Here is a 20931-nt window from a genome sequence, read left to right as displayed (position 1 = left end):
AGCCTCTGGGATGACCTTGACCTTGTGACATTCTGCCTGATCAGCAGTACAGAGCCCGAACCTCATTCACCACCCTCTGGACTGTCTGAATCATCTGAATCCTGGAATGTTTATCTGTCAGTGCTGCCCTTCTCTCAGCCAGATCTCTGTAATGGCTGCCGTGCCATGTACTAATCCAGGCTCTAAGTGCATCTGCCTTAACCGTTCTACACTGCACTGATATAAATACACTTCAGGCCCTCAGTGCCACTGTGCTCAGTAACTTGGCTTAACTTCACAGTGGTGTCCTGGGCCAATGGCACCAACACGGGTGATGCCATCTGACTCAATAAACTGATTGGAAAGGCTGGTTCTGTTATAGGAGTGAAACTGGACACACTGGGGGCCGTGGTAAAACAAAGGACCCTACGGAAAATCCTGGCAATTCTGGACAATGTTTCTCACCCTCTGCATGCCACCTTGGCTGAACAGAGGAGCACCTTCTGTAACAGAATAAGACAACTCTGCTGCTCCAAGGAGCGCTGTATGAAGTCATTCTTACACTGGGCCGTCAGGATCAATAATGAGTCAACCTATAGCCGGGGAAGTGATGACCCCCCCCACCCCCCCCCCCCCATGTTAGACTGTTGGAGGTAACTTACTTTTTATTCTTTCTCTTGCTTCTCTTCTGATATTTGTATATCTGTGCACTTGTAATGCTACTGAGACACTGTAATTTATCCATTTGGACTTACTTTCTGTGTTAATCCACATCCGTCAATGCCAGTTGCTGACATCTTACTCTTCCCATCACCTGTCCTGAAGGAGAGCCCAATGACCCATGTAACTAAAACCCTCTGTCCTGCACCAGCTCGTGAGCCACACATATAACTGTACCACACTTTTATTTCTTCCCTCGCTAGCAGGTGGCACTGGGATTTCGACCCCCCCCCCCCCCGCCCCTCCGACCACAGAGTTTCCACTTCACTTTTTCCCCAACTCCCTGAGTTCTCCTTGCAGGACTTTTCTCTTTTGTTAGTGTCAATATGGACCACGACCTCTGGCTGCTCACCCTGCCCTTTCAGAATGGCCTGTACTTGTTCAGTTCCATCCTTGGCCCTGGTACCAGGGAGGTAATGCACCATCGTGCAGTCTCTCTCCTTGCCACAGATACACTTGTCTGTGACCCCGGCTAAAGACTCCCCTGTCACTGAGGCTCACCGAGAACACAGAACAGTACAGCACAGGAACAGACCCTTCTTCCCATGATGTCTGTGCTGAACACGATGCCAAATGAAAGTAAGTCTCTTCTGCCTGCTTATAATTCATGTGCTTCAATTCTCTGAATATTCATTTGGTTATCTAAAACCCTGTTAAATGTCATTATCATATCTGCTTCCACCACTCCCCATGGCAGCCCATACCCAGCCCTCACCACTCTCTGTACAGAAACAGAAATCTTACCTGTCCTAACGTCCACCTTTAAATTCTCACCCTGGCATTTTAAAGCTGCGCCTTCTCATATTTGATATTTCTACCCTGGCAAAATGATCTTGCCTGTTTACCTTGTTTACACCTCTCATAGTTCTATAATCTTCTGTCAGGTCTCCCCTCAGTCTCCTTCACTCCAGGGAAAACAGTCCCAGTCAGTCTGATCTTTCCTTGTAATTCAAGCCCCCAGAGCAGGTAACATTCCTGTGAATCGTTTCTGCACCTTTCCAGCTTAATCATATCCTTCCTCTCATGTGACCAGAACTGCACAGGGTACTCCTGGTGTGGGGTCATTATTGATTTGTACAACTGTAATGTGATGTCCCAACTCCTCTCAGAGCCTTTGCCGATGAAGACAAGCATGTTGTGCTCCTTCTTCACCACCTTGTCTGCCTGTGTTGGCACTTTCAGGGAGTAAGGTACCTGTGCCCCAGGTTTCTCTTTCATCAACACTCCTCAGGACCCTCCATTCACTGGGTATGTCCTGACCTGCTTTAACTTCCTAAAATCCATCATTGTGCACTTGTCTGTCACAGTAACAACACTTCTCTGTTTCTCTGCACCAACACCCCGTCAGTAAATGTCAATGGACCATTCAGCTCTGAACCTTGGTCATATATGGCTTTATGAACCACTCACTGCTCCCGTCTCTATTTTGTTGTGTAGTTCAGCACCTCGACCCCTCTCTATTTCTCTCATTTACAATTTATCTCCACATAAATAATAGTTTGACTTTTGATTCCTCCTACCACTTCTACATGCCTTCACACTTCAATACATTAAACTCCATTTACCATGTATTCTGCTCGCCAGCTTCCCATGTCCCATTAAAGAGATGAAATGTCCAATCACAACATGTCCCCCACCACATTCACTGTCATTGCCACCGTGGATTCCTCACTCTCTGCCCCTCCTCCTCCGGGTCATTAATATCAATAATAAATCATTGACAATCCAGAACTGGTCGCTGGGACACTCCACTAGTTATATCATCCCAGTCTGAAACAGACCTGTTATTCTGTCTCAGTATGGTAACCAGTCTTCAGTCAGTATTAACACACTTCCTTCCCAGTACTGAGCTCTGGTCTTGTGCACCAGCCTTACTTGTGGCACCTTGGCAAATGGCTCCCGAAAATCCAAGAACACCACTTCTCCAACTTCCCCTGTAAAGTCTCAAATCTCTGGTGTGTTTGTCAAACATGACTGAACGTTCAGCAACCCAGGTTACAGGGTCCAAGACCAGGTTCCAGATGGACAGGGTGGTGAAGAGGCTTTTGGAACACTGGCCTTCAGTCAGGGCCCCGAATATAGAAGCTGGGATGAGATGTTGCATTTGTCCAACATGTTGTTTTGGCCACATTTTGCAAATAGTGTTCTGTTTTTTTGACCCTGCTGTATGACAGACACCATTCAGCTGGAAAGAGCACAGAGGAGATTTACGGGGATGTTACTGGATCTCAAAAGATTTGTGGAAAGGTGTTTTGGATAATTTTCCCTGTTATGTTGGAGAACGAGTGCTGATATTGCAGAGGTGTATAAAATCATGAGGGACCTGGAGGCTGGAAATGGAATGAGCTGCTAGGGGGAATGGTTGAGTCAGGTACATTAAAAAGGCACTTGGACAGATAGATGGAAAGGAAAGGTTTTGAAGTATCTGGGCCAAATGCAGAGAAATGGGACAAGGAGGAAGATAACCTTCTTCATAATGTGGTGGTGAGGGCGTTACAGACCACAAGTTCAGATGGGAACTTTGGTCATCGTGGAATCTGTGTGAACCTAACTGTAGACATTGAACTTTTCCAAATGATTTGTTATTTCTTGATAGATTATCAACTCCAGTACCTGAAGTGAAGTTAACAGGACTACAGTTACCTGTTTTTATCTTCCACCCTTCTTCAGCAATGGTTTTCAACTCCACTGGGACCTTTCTGTAACAGTGAGTTTTGACAAACTTCAATGTCTCTACTTTCTCTACAGACTTCCTGTGAAACCCTCCAGTGCAGGTCGTTGGGACCTGGTAAAGTTTACTTTTAGTCCCATTAGTTTCTCCCTTGTGATGCCAATTGTTATACATTATGGCACAATGTTGAAATGTCACCGTTAGATATCTGTGGAATGTTTGCTGTGACCCACTGTGAGCACTAATGCAAATTATTGAGTTAACTTCTCTGCGTGTTCCTTGTTACTTTTAGCTTTTCACTGGTTCCTAGAAAATCTCTGATTCTCTTGTGCACCACCAGCGCCTCTTTGTATGTTCTTTGATTTAATATTTCCTTGAATGCCTTTGACCACACCTCAGGATCTTGAGGCCGCTCCTACCAATGTTGTCTTTCCCTCCCCCTTTCACCATCATTGTCCCTACATATAAAGTTCCTATGAAAGTTTACAGCATTGAATCTCAGTGGATTGAATTTGGCTTTTTTTGAAACCAATCAATGGAAAAAGACTCTTTTGTGTCAAAGGGAAAACAAATCTCTACAAAATGCTCTCAACTAATTACAAATCTAAAACACAAAATAATTGTCTGTTCAAGTATTCACCCCCTTTAATATGACACACCAAATCATCTCTGGTGCAGCCAATTAGTTTTTGAAGTTACATGATCAGTTAAATGGAGATGACCGTGTGCAGTGAAGGTGTTTCAATTGATTGTAGTAATAGTACACCTGTAAGTAGAAGGTTGAACTGCTGGTGAGTCAGTATCCTGGGAGAAACTACACCGTGAAGACAAATCAACACTCCGAGCTGCTCTGCAAACAGGTAATTGACAAACACAAGCCAGGAGATGGATACAAGAACATTTCCAAGTCACTGAATGCCCTTGGAGTACAGTTAAGTCACTCATCCAGAAGTGGGAAGAATATGGCACAGCTGTAAATCTGCCAAGAGCAGGCTATCCTCAAAAACTGTGCAGCCATGCAAGAAGGGGCCAGTGGGGGAGGCCATCAAGAGACCTATGATAACTCTAGAGGAGTTACAAGCTTCAGTGGTGGGAGAGATTGCACATACATCAACTGTTGCCCAGGTGTTTCACCAGTCGCAGATTTATGGGAGAGTGGCAGAGAAAAAAAACACTGTTGAAAAATGCTCTCATGAAATCTTGCCTGGAGTTTGCCAGAATTGTGGGGGACTCTGAAGTTAGTTGGAAGAAGATTCTATGGTCTGATGAAAACAAAATTGAACCTTTTGACCATCACAAACACTAAGTTTGGAGTAAGCCAAACACCGCACAACATCAAAAACACACCATCCCTATCGTGAAGTATGGTGGAGGCTGCATCATCCTGTGGGTATGCTTCACTGCAGCAGGCCCTGAAAGCCACATAAAGGTAGAGGGTAAAATGAATGCAGCAAAATACAGGGAAATCCTGGAGGAAAACCTAATTCAGTCTTCAAATGAACTGCAATTTAGGAGAAAATTAATTTTCCAGCAAGACAATGACCGCAAGCATAAAACCAAAGCTGCAAAGGAATGCCTTAAAACAACAAAGTTAATGTCCTGGAGTGGTTTTGTGAGAGTCCAGAGCTCAATCCAATTGAGAATTTGTGGCTGGACTTGAAAAGAAGTATTCGCTCACTAACCCATGTATTCTGACAGAGCTTCAGCAGTTTTGTAAAGAAGAATGGGGAAAAATTGCAGTGTTCATATGTGCAAAGCTGATAGAGGCCTATCCACACAGACTGAACTGTAAATACTGCCAAAGGTGCATCAACTAATTACGGATTTGAAGGAGGTAAATACTAAGGCAATGAATTATTTTGTTTCATATTTACAATTAATTTAGATCTGTTTTCATTTTGACACCGTGGAGTCTTTTCTGTTGATCAGTGTCAAAAAAAGCCAAATTAAATCCATTGCAAAACAATAAAACATAATAACTTCTAAGGAGACTGAACTTTTTTTTATAGGCACTGTATCCACTCCTTCAGCAGCACGATATGAACAAATCCACCCTGCTCGTTTCCATTTTGCTGATTCTGTGTGGAACATTGAATATAGTGGAATGTCGAATTCCCAGTCCCAGTCTCTGTAACCATGTCCCTGCAATAGCTGTAAGATCAAACATATTCATCAGTACACAATATGGAAGAGATGGCAACCTGCCCTTCGGCCCACAATATCTGCGCCAATCATAATAATGATCAGACTTTATAAAGTACTTGGGAGGTCTGATTGGAGTATTGTGAGCAGTTTTCGGCCCTTTATCTCAGGAAGGATGAGCTGAAACCAGATGGGTTTCAAAGGATGTTGTCCAGATTGATTGCAGGATGAAACAGCTTGTCATATGAAGAGCGTTTGATGGCTCTGGGCCTGTATTTGCTGGAATTTTTGAACAATGAGGGGTGGCCCAATTGAAACCTATCGAATGGTGAAAGACAGTCATAAAGTGGATGTGCAGAGGATCGGAGTGACTAATATCAGGACACAGCCTCAGAATAGAGAAGCATCCTTGTAGAATGTGGAGATGAGGAATTTCTTTAGCCAGAGAGTGGTGAATCTGTGGAACTCATTGCCACAGGGAGCTGTCAAGCCAGGACTTTATGTATATTTAAGGTGGAGGTTGATAGATTCTTGATTGGTCAGAGTATGAAGGGATACAGGGGAAAGGCAGGCGACTGGGGCTGAGAGGAAAAATGGATCAGCCACAATGAAATGTCGGAACAGAGTTGACGGGCCAAATGGTTGAATTCTGCTCCTATATCTTAGTCTGTGTCACTTCCTCAGAAACCTCAATCCATGTTATCAAGCGTGATCTGCCCACACAAAACCAAGTTGATTGTCCCGAAGCAAGCCATGCCTTTCCGAATGTGCATAAATCTTGTACCTCAATATCCTCCCCAGTAGCTTCTCTACCACTGAAATGAGGCTGCCTTGCCTATAGGTTCCTGGATTCTTGTTATTTCCCTTCTTGATCAAAGCTGCAACATTTCCGATACTCCAGTCCTGTGGGACCTCACATGTTGTGATTGAGGACACATAGATCCTTGTCAAATCGCCAGCCTGCTCACTTGCTTCCTTCACTGTTGTAGGATATTTGCCTTCAGGCCCTGGAGTCTTATCCATCTTATTGCTTTTCAGACGTCCCAGCACAACCTGCTCCTTACTCTCAAAATGTCTCTGCACATTCGCATGCCTCATTCTGTTTTCATTGCCATTCAATTCCTTCACTTCAGTAAATACTGACACAACGTACTCATTTAGTACCTCAGCCACTTGATCTGACTTCAACCACATCATTCCTCCTTTAATCTTGAGTCGACATTTCTATTCTCTGGTTATCCTCGTCTTATTAATACAAATCACAAGGCCTTGGGATCATCTTTGGTCCTACATTACAAGGACAGTTTGTGGCCCCTTTTGGCCTTTCCTATCACCTGCTTTAGCATTTCCCTGCTACCTTTATATTCCAAAGGTACCCAGTCTGACTTTAGCTTCACAAACTTTCCATAACCTTTTGACTAAATTTAGGATCTCTCTGCTTGTCTAAAGATCCCTTACTTACCATCCTTCTCCTCACTCCTCACCGGAACATGCTGATCCTGAACTCAGAGTTGCTGGTCTTTAGACAACTCCCACACATCAGATGTGGACTTGTCTGACAGTGGCTGCTCCCAATCAATGTCCTTTGGCTCCTGTCTTCCTCCGTCCTGACTTGTCCTCCTGCAAATTAGTACCTTCATACAAGATCTACTTTTATTTTTACTTGTAACTAAGAAAAAAGAAACTTGTGATCACTGTTCCCAAATGTTCACTGACCCTCAACTGTCACCTGGCCTGGCTCATTCCCAACTGTTCTCACCTCTGGTTGGGCCCTGTACATAATGTTTCAAACACTCCTCAGATTCACTGAAGAAATCTGGCGCATTTAAGAATTAAGCAAGTTCCAGTCAATTCTAGAGAAGATAATGTCCCCCCACTGGTTGTTGCGGGGCCAATACAAACACCCCAACAGTGTAACTGCAGGTTGCCTCTGTAAATGAGCCTTCCAGTTTGCTGTGACATTCCCAGTGAGGTAACCTCTGCATTTTTAACCCCCCACTCACATGTAAAACAATGAATCCCAGGAATGTTGAGCTGCCAGCCCTGTCCGTCCGATAACATAGTACTCCTAGTGTTGAAATAAACTCATTTCAGCCCATCGGTCCCACCATGTTTATTGGCCTGACATTGGCGCTCGTTCTTTTCAGACTGTGTGTGAGGGAGTTTTGTTTTTCGCTGGAGCGCTTTGTGTCGGATGAATCGTTGGAAATTGGCGGGTGTGGTAAAGTGAAGGCGGAGCTGGACGATGAGAGGCCGCTCTCGGCTCTGTCCGTCACTCTGACTCTGTCTCCTCCCCTCCCCGCCTCTGTCTCTCTGCGCGTTTCTCGGGCAGGTCGGGGCGCTGTGTATAAAAGGAGACAGCAGCAGGCAGTTTGTCAGTGAGCAGCGACCTGAGTGAAGCAGCATCATGTCTGGCAGAGGGAAAGGAGGCAAAGGACTGGGCAAAGGCGGAGCCAAGCGGCACCGTAAAGTGCTCCGTGATAACATCCAGGGCATCACCAAACCGGCCATCCGCCGTCTGGCTCGCCGTGGCGGCGTCAAGCGGATCTCGGGTCTGATCTACGAGGAGACCCGCGGGGTGCTGAAGGTTTTCCTGGAGAATGTGATCCGGGATGCGGTCACCTACACTGAACACGCCAAGCGCAAGACGGTGACTGCCATGGATGTGGTGTACGCTCTGAAACGCCAGGGCCGCACTCTCTATGGCTTCGGCGGCTGAAAATCTCCCACTTCCTCCCGAGCACAAAACAAAGGCTCTTCTAAGAGCCACCCACCGCCTCACAGACGGAGCCGTATCCACAGACTTAATTGTTTGTATCGATACATTCAGCTGAGTTACATTTGAAACAGATTAATCGGTTCGGCTTGAGATATTCCTGCGAATCTGCCTTTCCAGTCCGTGATAACGACAAAACCTCTGAACGCATTAAGATCGATCTTCATCCTTTTATCCGTCTCGGACAGAAATCAGTTCACTCGTTTAGAGAAACGATTCCGTAATTATGCATTTAAATCTTAACCCAGGGGATTAGACATTAAATTTATTAAATGAAACTGAAATTGTATAATGCGTGATAAAACTAACGGTAAATAATTTTAAATAAGTCTTCCATCACCGTTGCTGGGTGCTCTGAAATTGGCGGGCAATTTGAAATTGATCCTGCGCCAATCACACTGTATTCTGATCCGATGAAGTCCGACTGCCAGTAAATTCCTAGAACTCCTTCTGTACGTGGTGTGTGAGGGAGTTTTTTTCCTCTCTCTCTGGAGCTCTGTGTTTCGGACAAACCGTTGGAAATTGCCGGGTGTATTAAAGTGAAGACGGAGCTGGACGATGAGAGGCCGCTCTCGGCTCTGTCCGTCACTCTGACTCTGTCTCCTCCCCTCCCCGCCTCTGTGTCTCTGCGCGTTTCTCGGGCAGGAGTGGTGGCAGAGGATTGGAGGATGGGTCATGTTATCCAGTAACTTAGAATCGAAGGAAAACCAAACACAAGACCATTGTGCAGATGCTGATGGAGGGTCTCGGTCTGAAACGTTGGCTGTTTCCAGTTTCTCATAGATGCTGCCTGGCCTGCTGAGTACCTCCAGCACTGCGCGTGTATCGCTGCGAGGAAAAGCCCGGGAGCTGAGTCAGGGCTGCTGCTGTCGTCCATTTATTAAAGACTCGGCTGATAACGTCACTGCCCGGCTCAGCAAATTTATCGATGTCACTAAAGTTGGTGATATCGTGGAGTGTGAAAAATGTAACTAACATTACAACAGGATGGTGATCAATGAGGCCACTGATTTGAGGAATGACAGATAAATGTGAGATGTTCCGTTGTCATTGACGAACCAGGGCAGAACTGCCGTGGGGAATGGTCTGTCCCTGGGAGTGCTGTAAAACAGAGATATCGGGGTGCAGACATAGAATTCCTTCAGAGTGTAAACACAGGTAGGCAGGACGGTGAAGAAGCTGTTCGCCACACTCGCATTCATCGGTCAGAGTATCGGGCACTGGACTGTGACGTCACATTACAGCTCTACCAGCCTCGGGGAAACTACTCTCGGAGCACGGAGTACAGTTATAGTTGCCCTGGGATCAGAGGGTGACATTAAACTGGAGAGGGTGCAAAAGGGATTTAACAGGAGGCTGGATAGGCCAGGACCAGAGTGTATGTGATATTAGAGAGGTGAGAAAATAATGGCAGACATTGATACGGTCAATAGTGAATCTGTTATCTCCAGGGTTATAGAGTTGGAAGCGAGAGATTCCAGATATAAACTGAGAGAGGAAAGATTTAAATGGGACCCTGAGGATCAGGTTTTGTACACAGAATGTGCTGTTTACATGGAACAAACTACCCCAAGTGGTGGTGTAGGTGGGCACAGTTGCAATATCTCTTGGACTGTGGAGAGGGAAGTTTCACAGGGACATGGGCCAAATGCAGGCAACTGACAATGGTTTTGTTTGGCCACTTGGTCAGCATAGATGTGTTGGGCTGAAGGACCTGTTTCTGTGCTGCATGACTCAGTGACTACGTCTGCTGCTGTGGCAGAGTGGGAGGGACAGTGTCAGTCGTGAGAAGGTTTGAGGGATGTAGACAGGAGAGTGAGTGGTTGAGAATGTGGCAGATGGAACAGAGTGTGGGGAAATGTGAGATCACCCAACCTCAGGAACAAACTATAAGAGTCATTTCCACACAGGGATGTTCAGAGGGACCTGGGCGTCCTTGTAAACAAATCACTTGAATTTACATGCAGATACAACAAGTAATGAGATAGGGAAACAGTATTTTGTCCTGTGGTCCAGGAGGAGTGGAGAAGAGGGTACAGAAGTCTCACTGGGATTGTATAGGGGCCCTGGTGAGAGCACACCTTGAGTATCGTGTCCAGGTTTAGTCACACTTCTTCAGGAAGGATATCCCTGCAATGGAGGGAGTGCAGTGACTGTTCTCCACACTGACTGGGTTGGTTCCGGGGATGGAAGGTTGGTTATATGAGAGGAGAGTGAGTGGGCTGGGTCTGTATTCCCTGCCATTCATGAGAAAATGAGGAAATCTGTTAGATTCTTTCAGGATGTGACAGGCAGTCGGCAGGGAGAATCTTTCCGCTGAATGAGAACTCCACAACTGAGGAAAATACCCTCAGAATGAGGCGTAAATCACAAACACAAGAGAATCTGCTGTTGCTGGGAATCAAACACAACACACACAAGATGCTGGAGGAACTCAGCAGGATAGGCAGACCCTAAGGAAAAGAGTAAACAGTCGACACTTCGTGCCGAGACCCTTCATCAGATCTCAGCGTGAACGTTCTCAGCCCGAAGCATCGGCTCGTTACTCTTTTCCATAGATGCTGCCTGGCCTGCTGACTTCCTCCAGCATTTTGTGTCTGTTGCTCAGAATGAGATGACAAGCATTCAGGATGGAAATGAGATATTTCGTTAATCAAAGAACAAAGAATCTCGGTATTCCTTATATAAGTAATGTGGAGCCTCAGTTTCTGGGTTGAGTCAAAGCTGAGATCAACAGTCTCTGGGAGAGATTTAGTCACTAAGTGAGTCCATAAGACCATAAGATATAGGAGCAGAATTCGGCCATTTTGCCTGTTGAGCCTTCTCTGGCATTTCATCATCGCTGATCAATTTTTCCTCTCAGCCCCAATCTCCTGCCTTCCATTGTATCCCTTCATGCCCTGACCAATCAAGAATCTATCAATCTCTGCCTCTACCCAGTGATTTGGCCTCCACAGCTGCCTGTAGCAAAAAATATTCACAGAATCACCACTCTCTGGCTGAAGAAATTCCTCCTCATTTCCATTCTAAAAGGATGCTCCTCTATTTTGAAGCTGTGTGGTCCAGTTTTAGACACTCCCACCACAGGAAAAATCCTCTCCATATCCACTCAATCAAGCCCTTTCACTGTTTGATTGGTTTGACTTCTTTCTTCGAAGTTCCAGTGAATAGAGGCTCAGAGCCGTGAAACTCTCTTCATTAGACAAGCCATTTAATTGTGAGTAAAATTCTCCATTTGTGACGTCATGTCAACACAAAAAATTCTGGATTTCAGAGATGTTTGCATTTTGGAATTATGGATCAATCTGCACAACCTTAATCACTAATTTGCACTGCAGTGAACACTGTTAATTTAACCCATGCAATCCCAGGCATACAGATGCAAAATAAAGACAATTCTAAATTGAAAGTAGGAAAGTTGAACCTTACTTGGAGGTAAAGCCTGATTACTAGGCCTCAGAACATTCTACTCCCCAAATGGTCAAAATAAAGCCAAGTAACAAGGTCTAAAATACCCACAACATGCAGAATTACATGCCTCTCATTATCTTGATCCATGGGATAAACACAAGCGGGCCTGATTAACCCTGGCTGGTTTGTCTGGGTGAGGATGTCTCATGATTAAAGACCCAAAACACCCAATGACCCCAGGTTGCATTACTGACGATGTGTCCCTTTGCAACACCCGGTTCATTAAGCCAAGTGGTGTCAGGCCACGTTAATGAAGGGAATGGGCCAGATTGAAGTAGCTACACTACACTACCCTATCTACCACAGCCCCACATATCTCACCATACTAAACTCCACAGCATTATCTCTCCCAGCCCCGCATATACATCCACCAGCCCTACCCTCAAACCTAATCCTGAGGTCCAAGGGGGCACACACCCCCACAAACCTGATGACCAGTGTAAGGAGAAGGAAGATGCAATAAAGGCAAGTGTTGGACCTGGTTAATGAAGGCATGGGCCAGATCAAAGTGGCTGCGTTGTGTGATACTGAATCCAGAGTGACGAGATGAAGAAGCACAAGAAGAATGATTCTCCCACTGCCTGCATAATCTGTTTGTTATTTTGATTTTGTTCTGATAGTCTTCTGTCTCTTTGAATATTTTGGTATAATTCATATTTAATTTCAGTGTTTCTTGTCAGTGTTGTGTCTCTGAGGCAATATGTCTGTGATGCTGCTACAAAGACTTTGTTCCTTTCACCTGTGCATAAATAAACTCGATTTAAACTTTACACTGAAATGTCCAAATCTCTCCTTCACTCTCCTGCAGCCCTATGTCATGAACTAAATGGCTTAGTGTTTAATTTTACAATATTTCATCTGATTTTATTTAATTCTGCCTTTGAAATTTGCATTTCCCTTTTCAATTTCAGCCCGCACCCCGGCCTGTCTCTGCCCTTCAGTACTTCCTCCCGCATTAAACGACAGCGGTAAACCCCGCCCATTGGCGCCGCTACCCATCCCCCAGCGTTCCGATTGGTGATTCATTTCTCCAAACAGCCAATGGAAATGCTCAGCATTTCCATCCTCATTAACATACCGCTTTGGGCGCTGCCTATTTAATCCGCGCTCCGAACAGCTTCTGCTTATTATTGTGTTTGAACCCGACGAGGAAATGCTGGATCCAGCGAAACCCGCTCCCAAGAAGGGCGCCAAGAAAGCTTTGTCCAAACCAGCGAGCAAGTCTGGCCACAAGCGCAAGAGGTCGAGGAAGGAGACTTACGCCATCTACATCTACAAAGTGATGAAGCAGGTTCACCCCGACACCGGCATCTCCTCCAAGGCCATGAGCATCATGAATTCATTCGTCAACGATATTTTCGAGCGCATCGCGGGCGAGGCTTCCCGCCTGGCCCATTACAACAAGCGGTCCACCATCAGCTCCCGGGAGATCCAGACCGCCGTGCGCCTGCTGCTGCCCGGGGAGCTGGCCAAGCACGCCGTATCCAAAGGGACAAAGGCGGTGACCAAGTACACCAGCTCAAGTGAAGACAAGTTCAATGACAAAACAAACCGGAAAATCAAAGGCTCTTTTAAAACCCACTCACGGCTTCTTTAAAAGTTATTTTTTTGTTGATGAGCTCATTTCAGAATCTTATTTCCGTTAATCAGAGCTTGCTGTCCACTGCTCAGTATAATCCCGATTTCTCTATTACATCCATGCCGACTGCACAGACACGGAATCGTTACGCACCCCTTCCTCGTCGTTTCCTCTCGTTCATCTAATTTCCCTGAAGAGGATACTAATTGTTTCTGGTTTAATTGCCCTGGAGAATGCGGTTCCTTAAGCTTTGTCCCATTTTGGTTACTTCTCTTAACCCCATTCCAACGCGAGAGCTGAACACGGTCACGGTTCGTTCAGAGTATTTGTTACAGCTCCACTTTCTGAAGGGCGACCCGTTCACAATGACCGACCGCGAACAGAAGTTGAGAATCTGTTTTATTCCAATTGTTTATCAATTGAAAGAAATCGGTGAACTAAGTTCCCAGACACCATCGCAGTATTAAATACACCCGGTTTAAATGTGTCGGACTTCAGTAACGGGGGTAAAGGGTCGACAAACAAACCTGTTTAATTTCAACACCAACGGCTTTTTTGGCGGTCTTTTGCAAATTTCAGTTTATTTCAGCGGCTAAACGGTTATTTTCCGCGCTTCTGCCGTTGCTGTCTCTTGATTGGTGAATAAAGCAGCTCTCTGAATAGAATACTTCATCTTTCCAATCAAATAAGGCACTGTTTCACCAATCATAAACGCCCCACGACTATCCTCCAGACTGTATAAGGAAGGGCGATAAGGCGTATTTCTAGAAGCCTGATTTTTAATGGTGAAGACTTGAAGTTTATTTCTGATTTATCAAATCTATCCGACGTTGTATGTATTGAGGAAACCTGGTTGTTACCCCATTTAAATTCTTTCTTCCAAGATTAAATTGTAATTAGGCGTGATAGATTAGTTGGTACAGGAAGTGGTGTTGCAAGTTTTATAAAGAAAGGGAGAGGGCATGGAGTTGTAGATGTAAATGAAATGTATGAGGCATTTGTAGAAATATTTGATTCAACAGGTAGGGACAGTAAAGTGGTATATTATAACCACTATGGAAAGCTTTCGATTGATTTGTTGGACAGTATATGTAGCTCTAGCTCACTAAGGGTTGTGTGGTGTGGGGGTTTTAATGCATACAGTTCACTGTGGGGTTGTTCTCAGAATGATGGCTATGGTTTGATTGTAGAAGAGTTTTAGACAGTTCACATCTTGTGTCTTACTGGTGGGACAGTTGCGAGATTTAATGTTCATAATAGTTCTGAAACTGCTGTAAATTTAACTTTAATTTCAAACATTCAGGCTGCAATGAGTGAGTGGGATGCCATGGGAGATGAAGCATTGGGGAGCGATCATTTTCTTGTATTTATAAGCTTGGGTTTGGATTTATATAGGGGAAAGGAGGCCACTTTTAGGAAGTGGAACTTTGGTAAAGCAATTTGGGAGAAGTTTGAATGTTTTATGTGCTGAGCGTCTGTCTGGGCTGAATGGTGAGGATGATGTGGATTTCTGCAAAGAAACGTTGTCATGTTATTCATCAGATTGTGGTGGAAGAGATTCATAGTGCAGTAATAGGAGAAAAGCTGGACAATGGTTGATGGAGGAGTGTGCAGAGGCAATTATTGAGAGAAATAAGGCATTTCAGAAAGTTATGCATACCACTCTCTGCGTGATCATATTAAGTGTAACAGGTCACGGACCATGGTGAGGAAAGTAATGAAGGTTGTGAAAAAGATTTACGCGAGGTCATATTGTGAAAGTATTGGAAGGACTATTAAACTTGGAGATGTTTGAGGAATGATTAAGAAAATAGGGGTGTGGGATTCATAGGGTTCCCAGCATTGATTAAAGAAGGTAATACAATTGTTACTGAAATGGAGAGGGTTTAGTTACTGGCTCAGTCCTTTTCTGCAATTCATAATCAAAATAATGAAGAGACTAAACAATGTAGGGATAAGGTTTTAAGAGAATACCCCGACGTGTTGGAAACCAGCTGTAGCAGTGATAGCAAAGTAGAATTTTCTTTGTGTGAGTTTAAGAAAGTTATTAATAGAACAGGTCAGGCGGCTCCGGGAAAGGATGGTACTGTCATGGTCCCTTCTGGCAATCCCCGACCTTGCTAGTTACCTCAGCAATTGGGCCTCAATTCCCTCATTGAATTTCCAATCATTCCCAGGTTCCACTAACTGCACACACCTGCTTTCCATCAGGAAATGCAGGATAAAGACACTGTGATCACAACAAGGAGCTGCCAGTTCGTTGGTCAACTCTCATGTGAGTAAATCTGATTCCTGAGGACTGTCAGTTCTAAGTTCCGCATCGTTTGCTGGATACTCTACGTGACCCTTGTCTCTGTGTAAAGACTCTCCTGGATACCGGTTCCCCGTTCACGGTGGTGCTAACGCCTCACAACTCTGCCTCAGCGCCTGTGTCCTGCACGTGAGTTCATCCCCAACCACATCTGTGCAACAGATACATGTTATTGCATGTTTAAACATATGGCCAGCAGCTCTCTTGAGATAATATTACATTTCTGAATCATAATTGGAATTCAGGCCATCTTCCATCCTCATGGAAAATGGCAATTGTAGAGTCTATTCTAAAACCTGGGAAACCCCTGTTGGATCCTTCTAGTTATAGACCAATATCACTGACGTCCCACTTGTATAAACTTACGGAATGGATGGTGATAGTGTGGTTGAATTGTATTTTGGAAAAGGGAGGTGATGTGCTGTTGTTAACAGACTGGATTAATTTGAGGGGCAAGTGCTGGTTCCACGCCACATGTTTCAAAATCAGTCAATGATTTTATGCAGAAAACTCCGCAGCTACTTGAACACAGCAAGCTTCCACAAACAATATACTCAATGGAGACGTCAATCCATGGCCTCGTATACTGTCGCAATGAGGCCACACTCAGGTAGAAGGAACAACACCTTGTATTCTGTCTGGGCAGCCTCCAATCTGATGGCATTAACATCGAATTCTTGATCTTCCAGTCATGCCTCCCCTCGCTCATCATTCCTCATCCCACTTTCCCTCTCATTGCCTGTCCATTGCCTCCCTCTGGTGTTCCTCCCCCCCTTTTCTTTCATCCACGGCCTTCTGTTCTCTCCTGTCAGACTCCCCCTTCTCCAGCCCTGTATCTCTTTCACCAATCAACTTCCCAGCTCTTTACTTCATCCCTCCCCCTCCCAGTTCCACCTGTCACTTTGTGTTTCTCTCTCCCCTCCCCACCTTTAAAATTTACTCCTCATTGTTTTTTCTCCAGTCCTGCTGAAGAACCTTGGCCCAAAACGTCGGCTGTAGTTTTATCCACAGATGCTGCCTGGCCTGCAGAGTTTCTCCAGCATGTTGTGTGTGTTCCTTGGATTTCCAGCATCTGCAGATTTTCTCCTGTTTATTACTCAATGTCAACAGGCATTTTGTGTGACAACTGTCAAAGTCCCACTCACTTCGAAATGCAGATATGAAACTCGAGGTTCAGCAGATGCTGGGAATAAACTGTAAACTAACACACACAAAGTACTGTGGGAACTCAGCAGGTCAGGCAGCAGCTAAACAGAGGAATAAACAGTCTAGTTAGGATGAAGTGTCTTGGCCCATAATATCAACTATTTATTTGTCTGCACAGATGCTGCTGGGGGGCACTGAGTCCCTCCAGTATTTTGCAAACATAAACCTCTTTCTTCAGTCAATCAGTTTCCAAATGTTGCTGAACTTTCATTTGCAGCCTCATCCTCCTGGTCTGATTCCCTCCTTCTACTCCACGTAAACTCGAGCCTCCATCACATCTGGAGCCCCAAAGCCCTCATTTGTGCTGACTCCTCTTGTTTCTGCTCCACCATTCTGCTGTCGTACTTTAGAGGAGAGTGTTGTATTGCAACAGCCCGGCAGGGTGAGGCACAGCCCTTCGAAATCAGTGAAAATGACACAAAACAATGAATAGAGCAGCACAGGAAGATTTTAAGCACATAAGACTGCATCCTTGGTCCAGAGCTGTGAGGGATGAGGAATATTTGGGACAAAACCCTCGTGAATTCATCTTCTGCAGTTTCCAGAAAGTTTGGGATTTAATTCAAAGTAAACCTGTTCATTCACAGACCGGTGAGCAGTTGCAAGCTGAATTTTATAGGGTGAGTGAGTGGTGAACAGCAGGGATGGGTTTGAAAGCTCTGCTGTGCAACAGGAATATGAGCAGGTACCAGATGAACTGAGTGGCCTGTCTACTGTACATTAGCTGTGTGACAGGCGGGAAGCACCTGAGACACAGGATCTGAAATAGAACTGATTAATTTGTCACAGATCCACAATATTAAACACCAGTGTTGTTTAAAACTAACATCAGCAGAACGAACCCTCCAATGCTCAGTGATCAGTTGCAATATCTGCAGAATCTGACATTAACAGTCTCACATGAACTTCCAACTAGATTCAGTCACCATGATGATTAAAATGTTCACATGGAGCTTATTTCAACTTCCTCCCTGCTGTGAAGTTGCCAGTGTTTCAGCAGGTGGGATGACTGCATAAACTTCCTTACCGACACAAGACCGAAGTGTGTCCTCTATGTATTATAAACTCACTGGAGCCTCACAGAGTGGGTGAACTGAATGAATCTCCTCCCACACTCGGAGCAGGTGTGAAGCTATACTGAGAGACCGAGACAACAGAGCCAAGTACAGCTGCTCACCGGCGTGAACTGCCTGGTGTTGTAATAGCTCATGTCACTGAATAAATCCCGCCCCACACAGGGAGCAGGTGAATGTCCTCTCCCCGTGTGAACTGGCTGGTGTTGTAATAGCTCATGTCACTGAATAAATCCTGCCCCACACACGGAGCAGGTGAATGTCCTCTCCCCGTGTGAACTTGCTGGTGTTGTAAGAGCTCATGTCACTGAATAAATCCCGCCCCACACACGGAGCAGGTGAATGTCCTCTTCCCGTGTGAACTGGCTGGTGTTGTAATAGCTCATGTCACTGAATAAATCCCGCCCCACACACGGAGCAGGTGAATGTCCTCTCCCCGTGTGAACTGGCTGGTGTTGTAAGAGCTCATGTGACTGAATGAATCCTGTCCCACACACGGAGCAGGTGAATGGCCTCTTCCCGTGTGAACTTGCTGGTGTTGTAAGAGGTCATGTGACCGAATCAATCCCGTCCCATGCACAGAGCAGGTGAATGGCCTCTTCCCATGTGAACTGGCTGGTGTTGTAATAGCTCATGTGACTGAATGAATCCCGTCCCACACACGGAGCAGGTGAATGGCCTCTTCCCGTGTGAACTTGCTGGTGTATCTGCGGGTGCAATGGCCTGATGAATCCCTTGCGGTGAATGTCAGCTCACCAGTATCAACACTGGCCATTTATCAGGTCAGATCAAGGACATGTCCACATATTGGGGTTCTCCTTGCAAAGACTGGTGTGCTGTCTTCTCAACCATCTCATCCTTCACATTCAATGGTTGGTAGCATTCAAATGTTGGGGAACTGACAAACACATGAGAACCGACACACTGTTGTGTTCGAGATTCTCAGACAGAAATTCTGTCTTTTCTGCCCTGTAAAATGTTTGCAAAGAAGATCAACAGGTGAAAGAGAATACACCTCAGCTGAGATTATTTTAGTTTTCATGTTGATGTCTCATGTCACACTGTTACAGTGAGGCTGAACACAGTTTGGAGGAACAACATTTGTAACTGGGCATAGTTCAGGCATCAGGACACAACATCAAATTCTCTGTTTTCCTCTCTGCCCATCAAGCTGTGACTTGGGTCAGTGTGTCTCTCTCCATTGGTATAGTTTCACATTCTGGGTATCTCCCACAGACCTACGAAAGCACATAATACAAACAGAGCTGCGTTGTGAGAGTTTCTGCTGATTATGACCCTGCTGGCATTCGACCATGGTGAACTCAGAGTCAGCAATGCCATTGAAGCTGAAGAGAATGTGATCAGGCTTTCTGGGTGCAGGTTGACACTGCGGTATTCTTGTGGTGTGAATGCTACTGGTACCCAGTATGTTATTGTGGGTTTTTGCAAATAAAATGGCATGAGGCATTTTATGTTTAAGGACAACTATAATGACTCATTTATTGTTCTCCAAACACAGAAACAAAGCACGGTTTTAAAAAAATCACTTAATTACATCATAACATCTGTCCAGCCTCTTAAAGAGAAACACAGCTCAATGTTGGTGGTTGTTAATTCTGCGTGTTTCCACCCATTTCATTACCCTACACAGACACCCCCTTCCCCCCAAGTCCTCTCACTCTGATCTTTATAGCAGTTTATTTCCTTTCAATTTCACTTGCAGGATGTTATGGACAAACACATCAAGATATATCAGTGCTTCCAAGGGTGTTGCCATTTACTGTGAAGTTTCCTCCAACATTGGACCTGTAAACTCCTCACACTTGTCCAGATTAAACTCTGACCCCCATTTCTTCATCCATGATTCCAATTGATCTACATCCAGTTCTGTCTGTTTGACAACCTTCCTCACCACCCACAACTGCACCCACATTTGTGTCATCAGCGATCTGATCAGCCCATGTGTGTTTTAATCTGATCAGACAGAGGTCCCATCACTGATCACAGTGGACACATGGGTTACGTATCTACAGTCAAAATCATTCTCAATTCCATCAGCCTGAATGTTGCTACACGCTACACACCATTCAACCCCCGCCCCCCCCCCCCCCCGCGCCATGCAGAGACTCGAGGAAAGTTACATATTTATCACAAGACCAGAGTTGGATTCAATAGTCTGGACTTGTTGCTCTGGAGGCTCTGCTCCACAGTCCATTCAGATTAGTACAATGTAACCAGACACATCATCGCTGATACACTGATGTACAGCATTGTGGCACAAACAGGAGAAAATCTGCAGTTGCTGCAAATCCAATCAACACAGACAAAAGAACTGAGCAGGCCAGGGAGCACGTGTAGAACAAAAAAATACAGTCAATGTTTCCGTCCAAAACCCTTCGGCAAGACTGGAGATGAAAAGACGAGGAGTAGATTTAAAAGGTGGGGGTAGGGATGAGAGAAAACAAGGTGATCGGTGAACCCTGAAAGGGGAGGAATGAAGTAAAGAGCTGGGAAGTTGATTGGTGAAAGAGAGAAAAGGCCATGGAAGAAAAGAGGGGAGGAGCACAAGAGAGAGGTGATGGGTGGGCAAGATGAGAGAAGAAAAGGGGATGAGAATTGGTGAGGGGGGGGGGAGCATTACCAGAAGTTTGAAAATTTAATGTTCATGCTATCAGTTCGAAAGTTACCCAGACAGAAAATATTGTTCTTCCAAGCTGTGCAGCCTCATCGCATTGTATGATTTTATTTAAAAAGCAAACTTGATTTAATCAAAGAGTTCAATTGTAAGAATGAGTCTCTAAGAACGTTATAAATTTAGACTGCATGAGAGATTGGAAGATACATTGCGAAGTCCAACTCTCACACTGTACCAGAGACTGACAGGTACAGACTGAACCCCACGCTCTCACACTGTACCAGAGACTGACAGGTACAGACTGAACCCCACACACTCACACTGTACCAGAGACTGACAGGGACAGAATGAACCCCACACTCTCACAC

The 20931-nt window shown here is 45.1% G+C and overlaps 2 protein-coding genes across 2 annotated transcripts; both read left to right on the top strand.

Moving 5' to 3' along the window:
- Positions 1–7793: 7793 nt before the first annotated feature.
- Positions 7794–8591, top strand: LOC140189068 (histone H4). Its single transcript, XM_072245773.1, has one exon. It carries the CDS (start codon positions 7920–7922, stop codon positions 8229–8231), a length of 312 nt encoding a protein of 103 aa, XP_072101874.1. The 5' UTR covers positions 7794–7919; the 3' UTR covers positions 8232–8591.
- Positions 8592–12912: 4321 nt separating this feature from the next.
- On the top strand, positions 12913–13356 carry LOC140189178 (histone H2B-like). Its single transcript, XM_072245870.1, has one exon. The coding sequence runs from the start codon at positions 12913–12915 to the stop codon at positions 13354–13356; it is 444 nt and encodes a 147-aa protein (XP_072101971.1).
- Positions 13357–20931: the final 7575 nt, after the last annotated feature.

Source organism: Mobula birostris, chromosome 28, assembly GCF_030028105.1.
Source record: "Mobula birostris isolate sMobBir1 chromosome 28, sMobBir1.hap1, whole genome shotgun sequence".
Classification (NCBI taxonomy): Eukaryota; Metazoa; Chordata; class Chondrichthyes; order Myliobatiformes; family Myliobatidae; genus Mobula; species Mobula birostris.
Note: the sequence above shows the minus strand (reverse complement) of the source record. Positions and strands in the feature narration are given on the sequence as shown.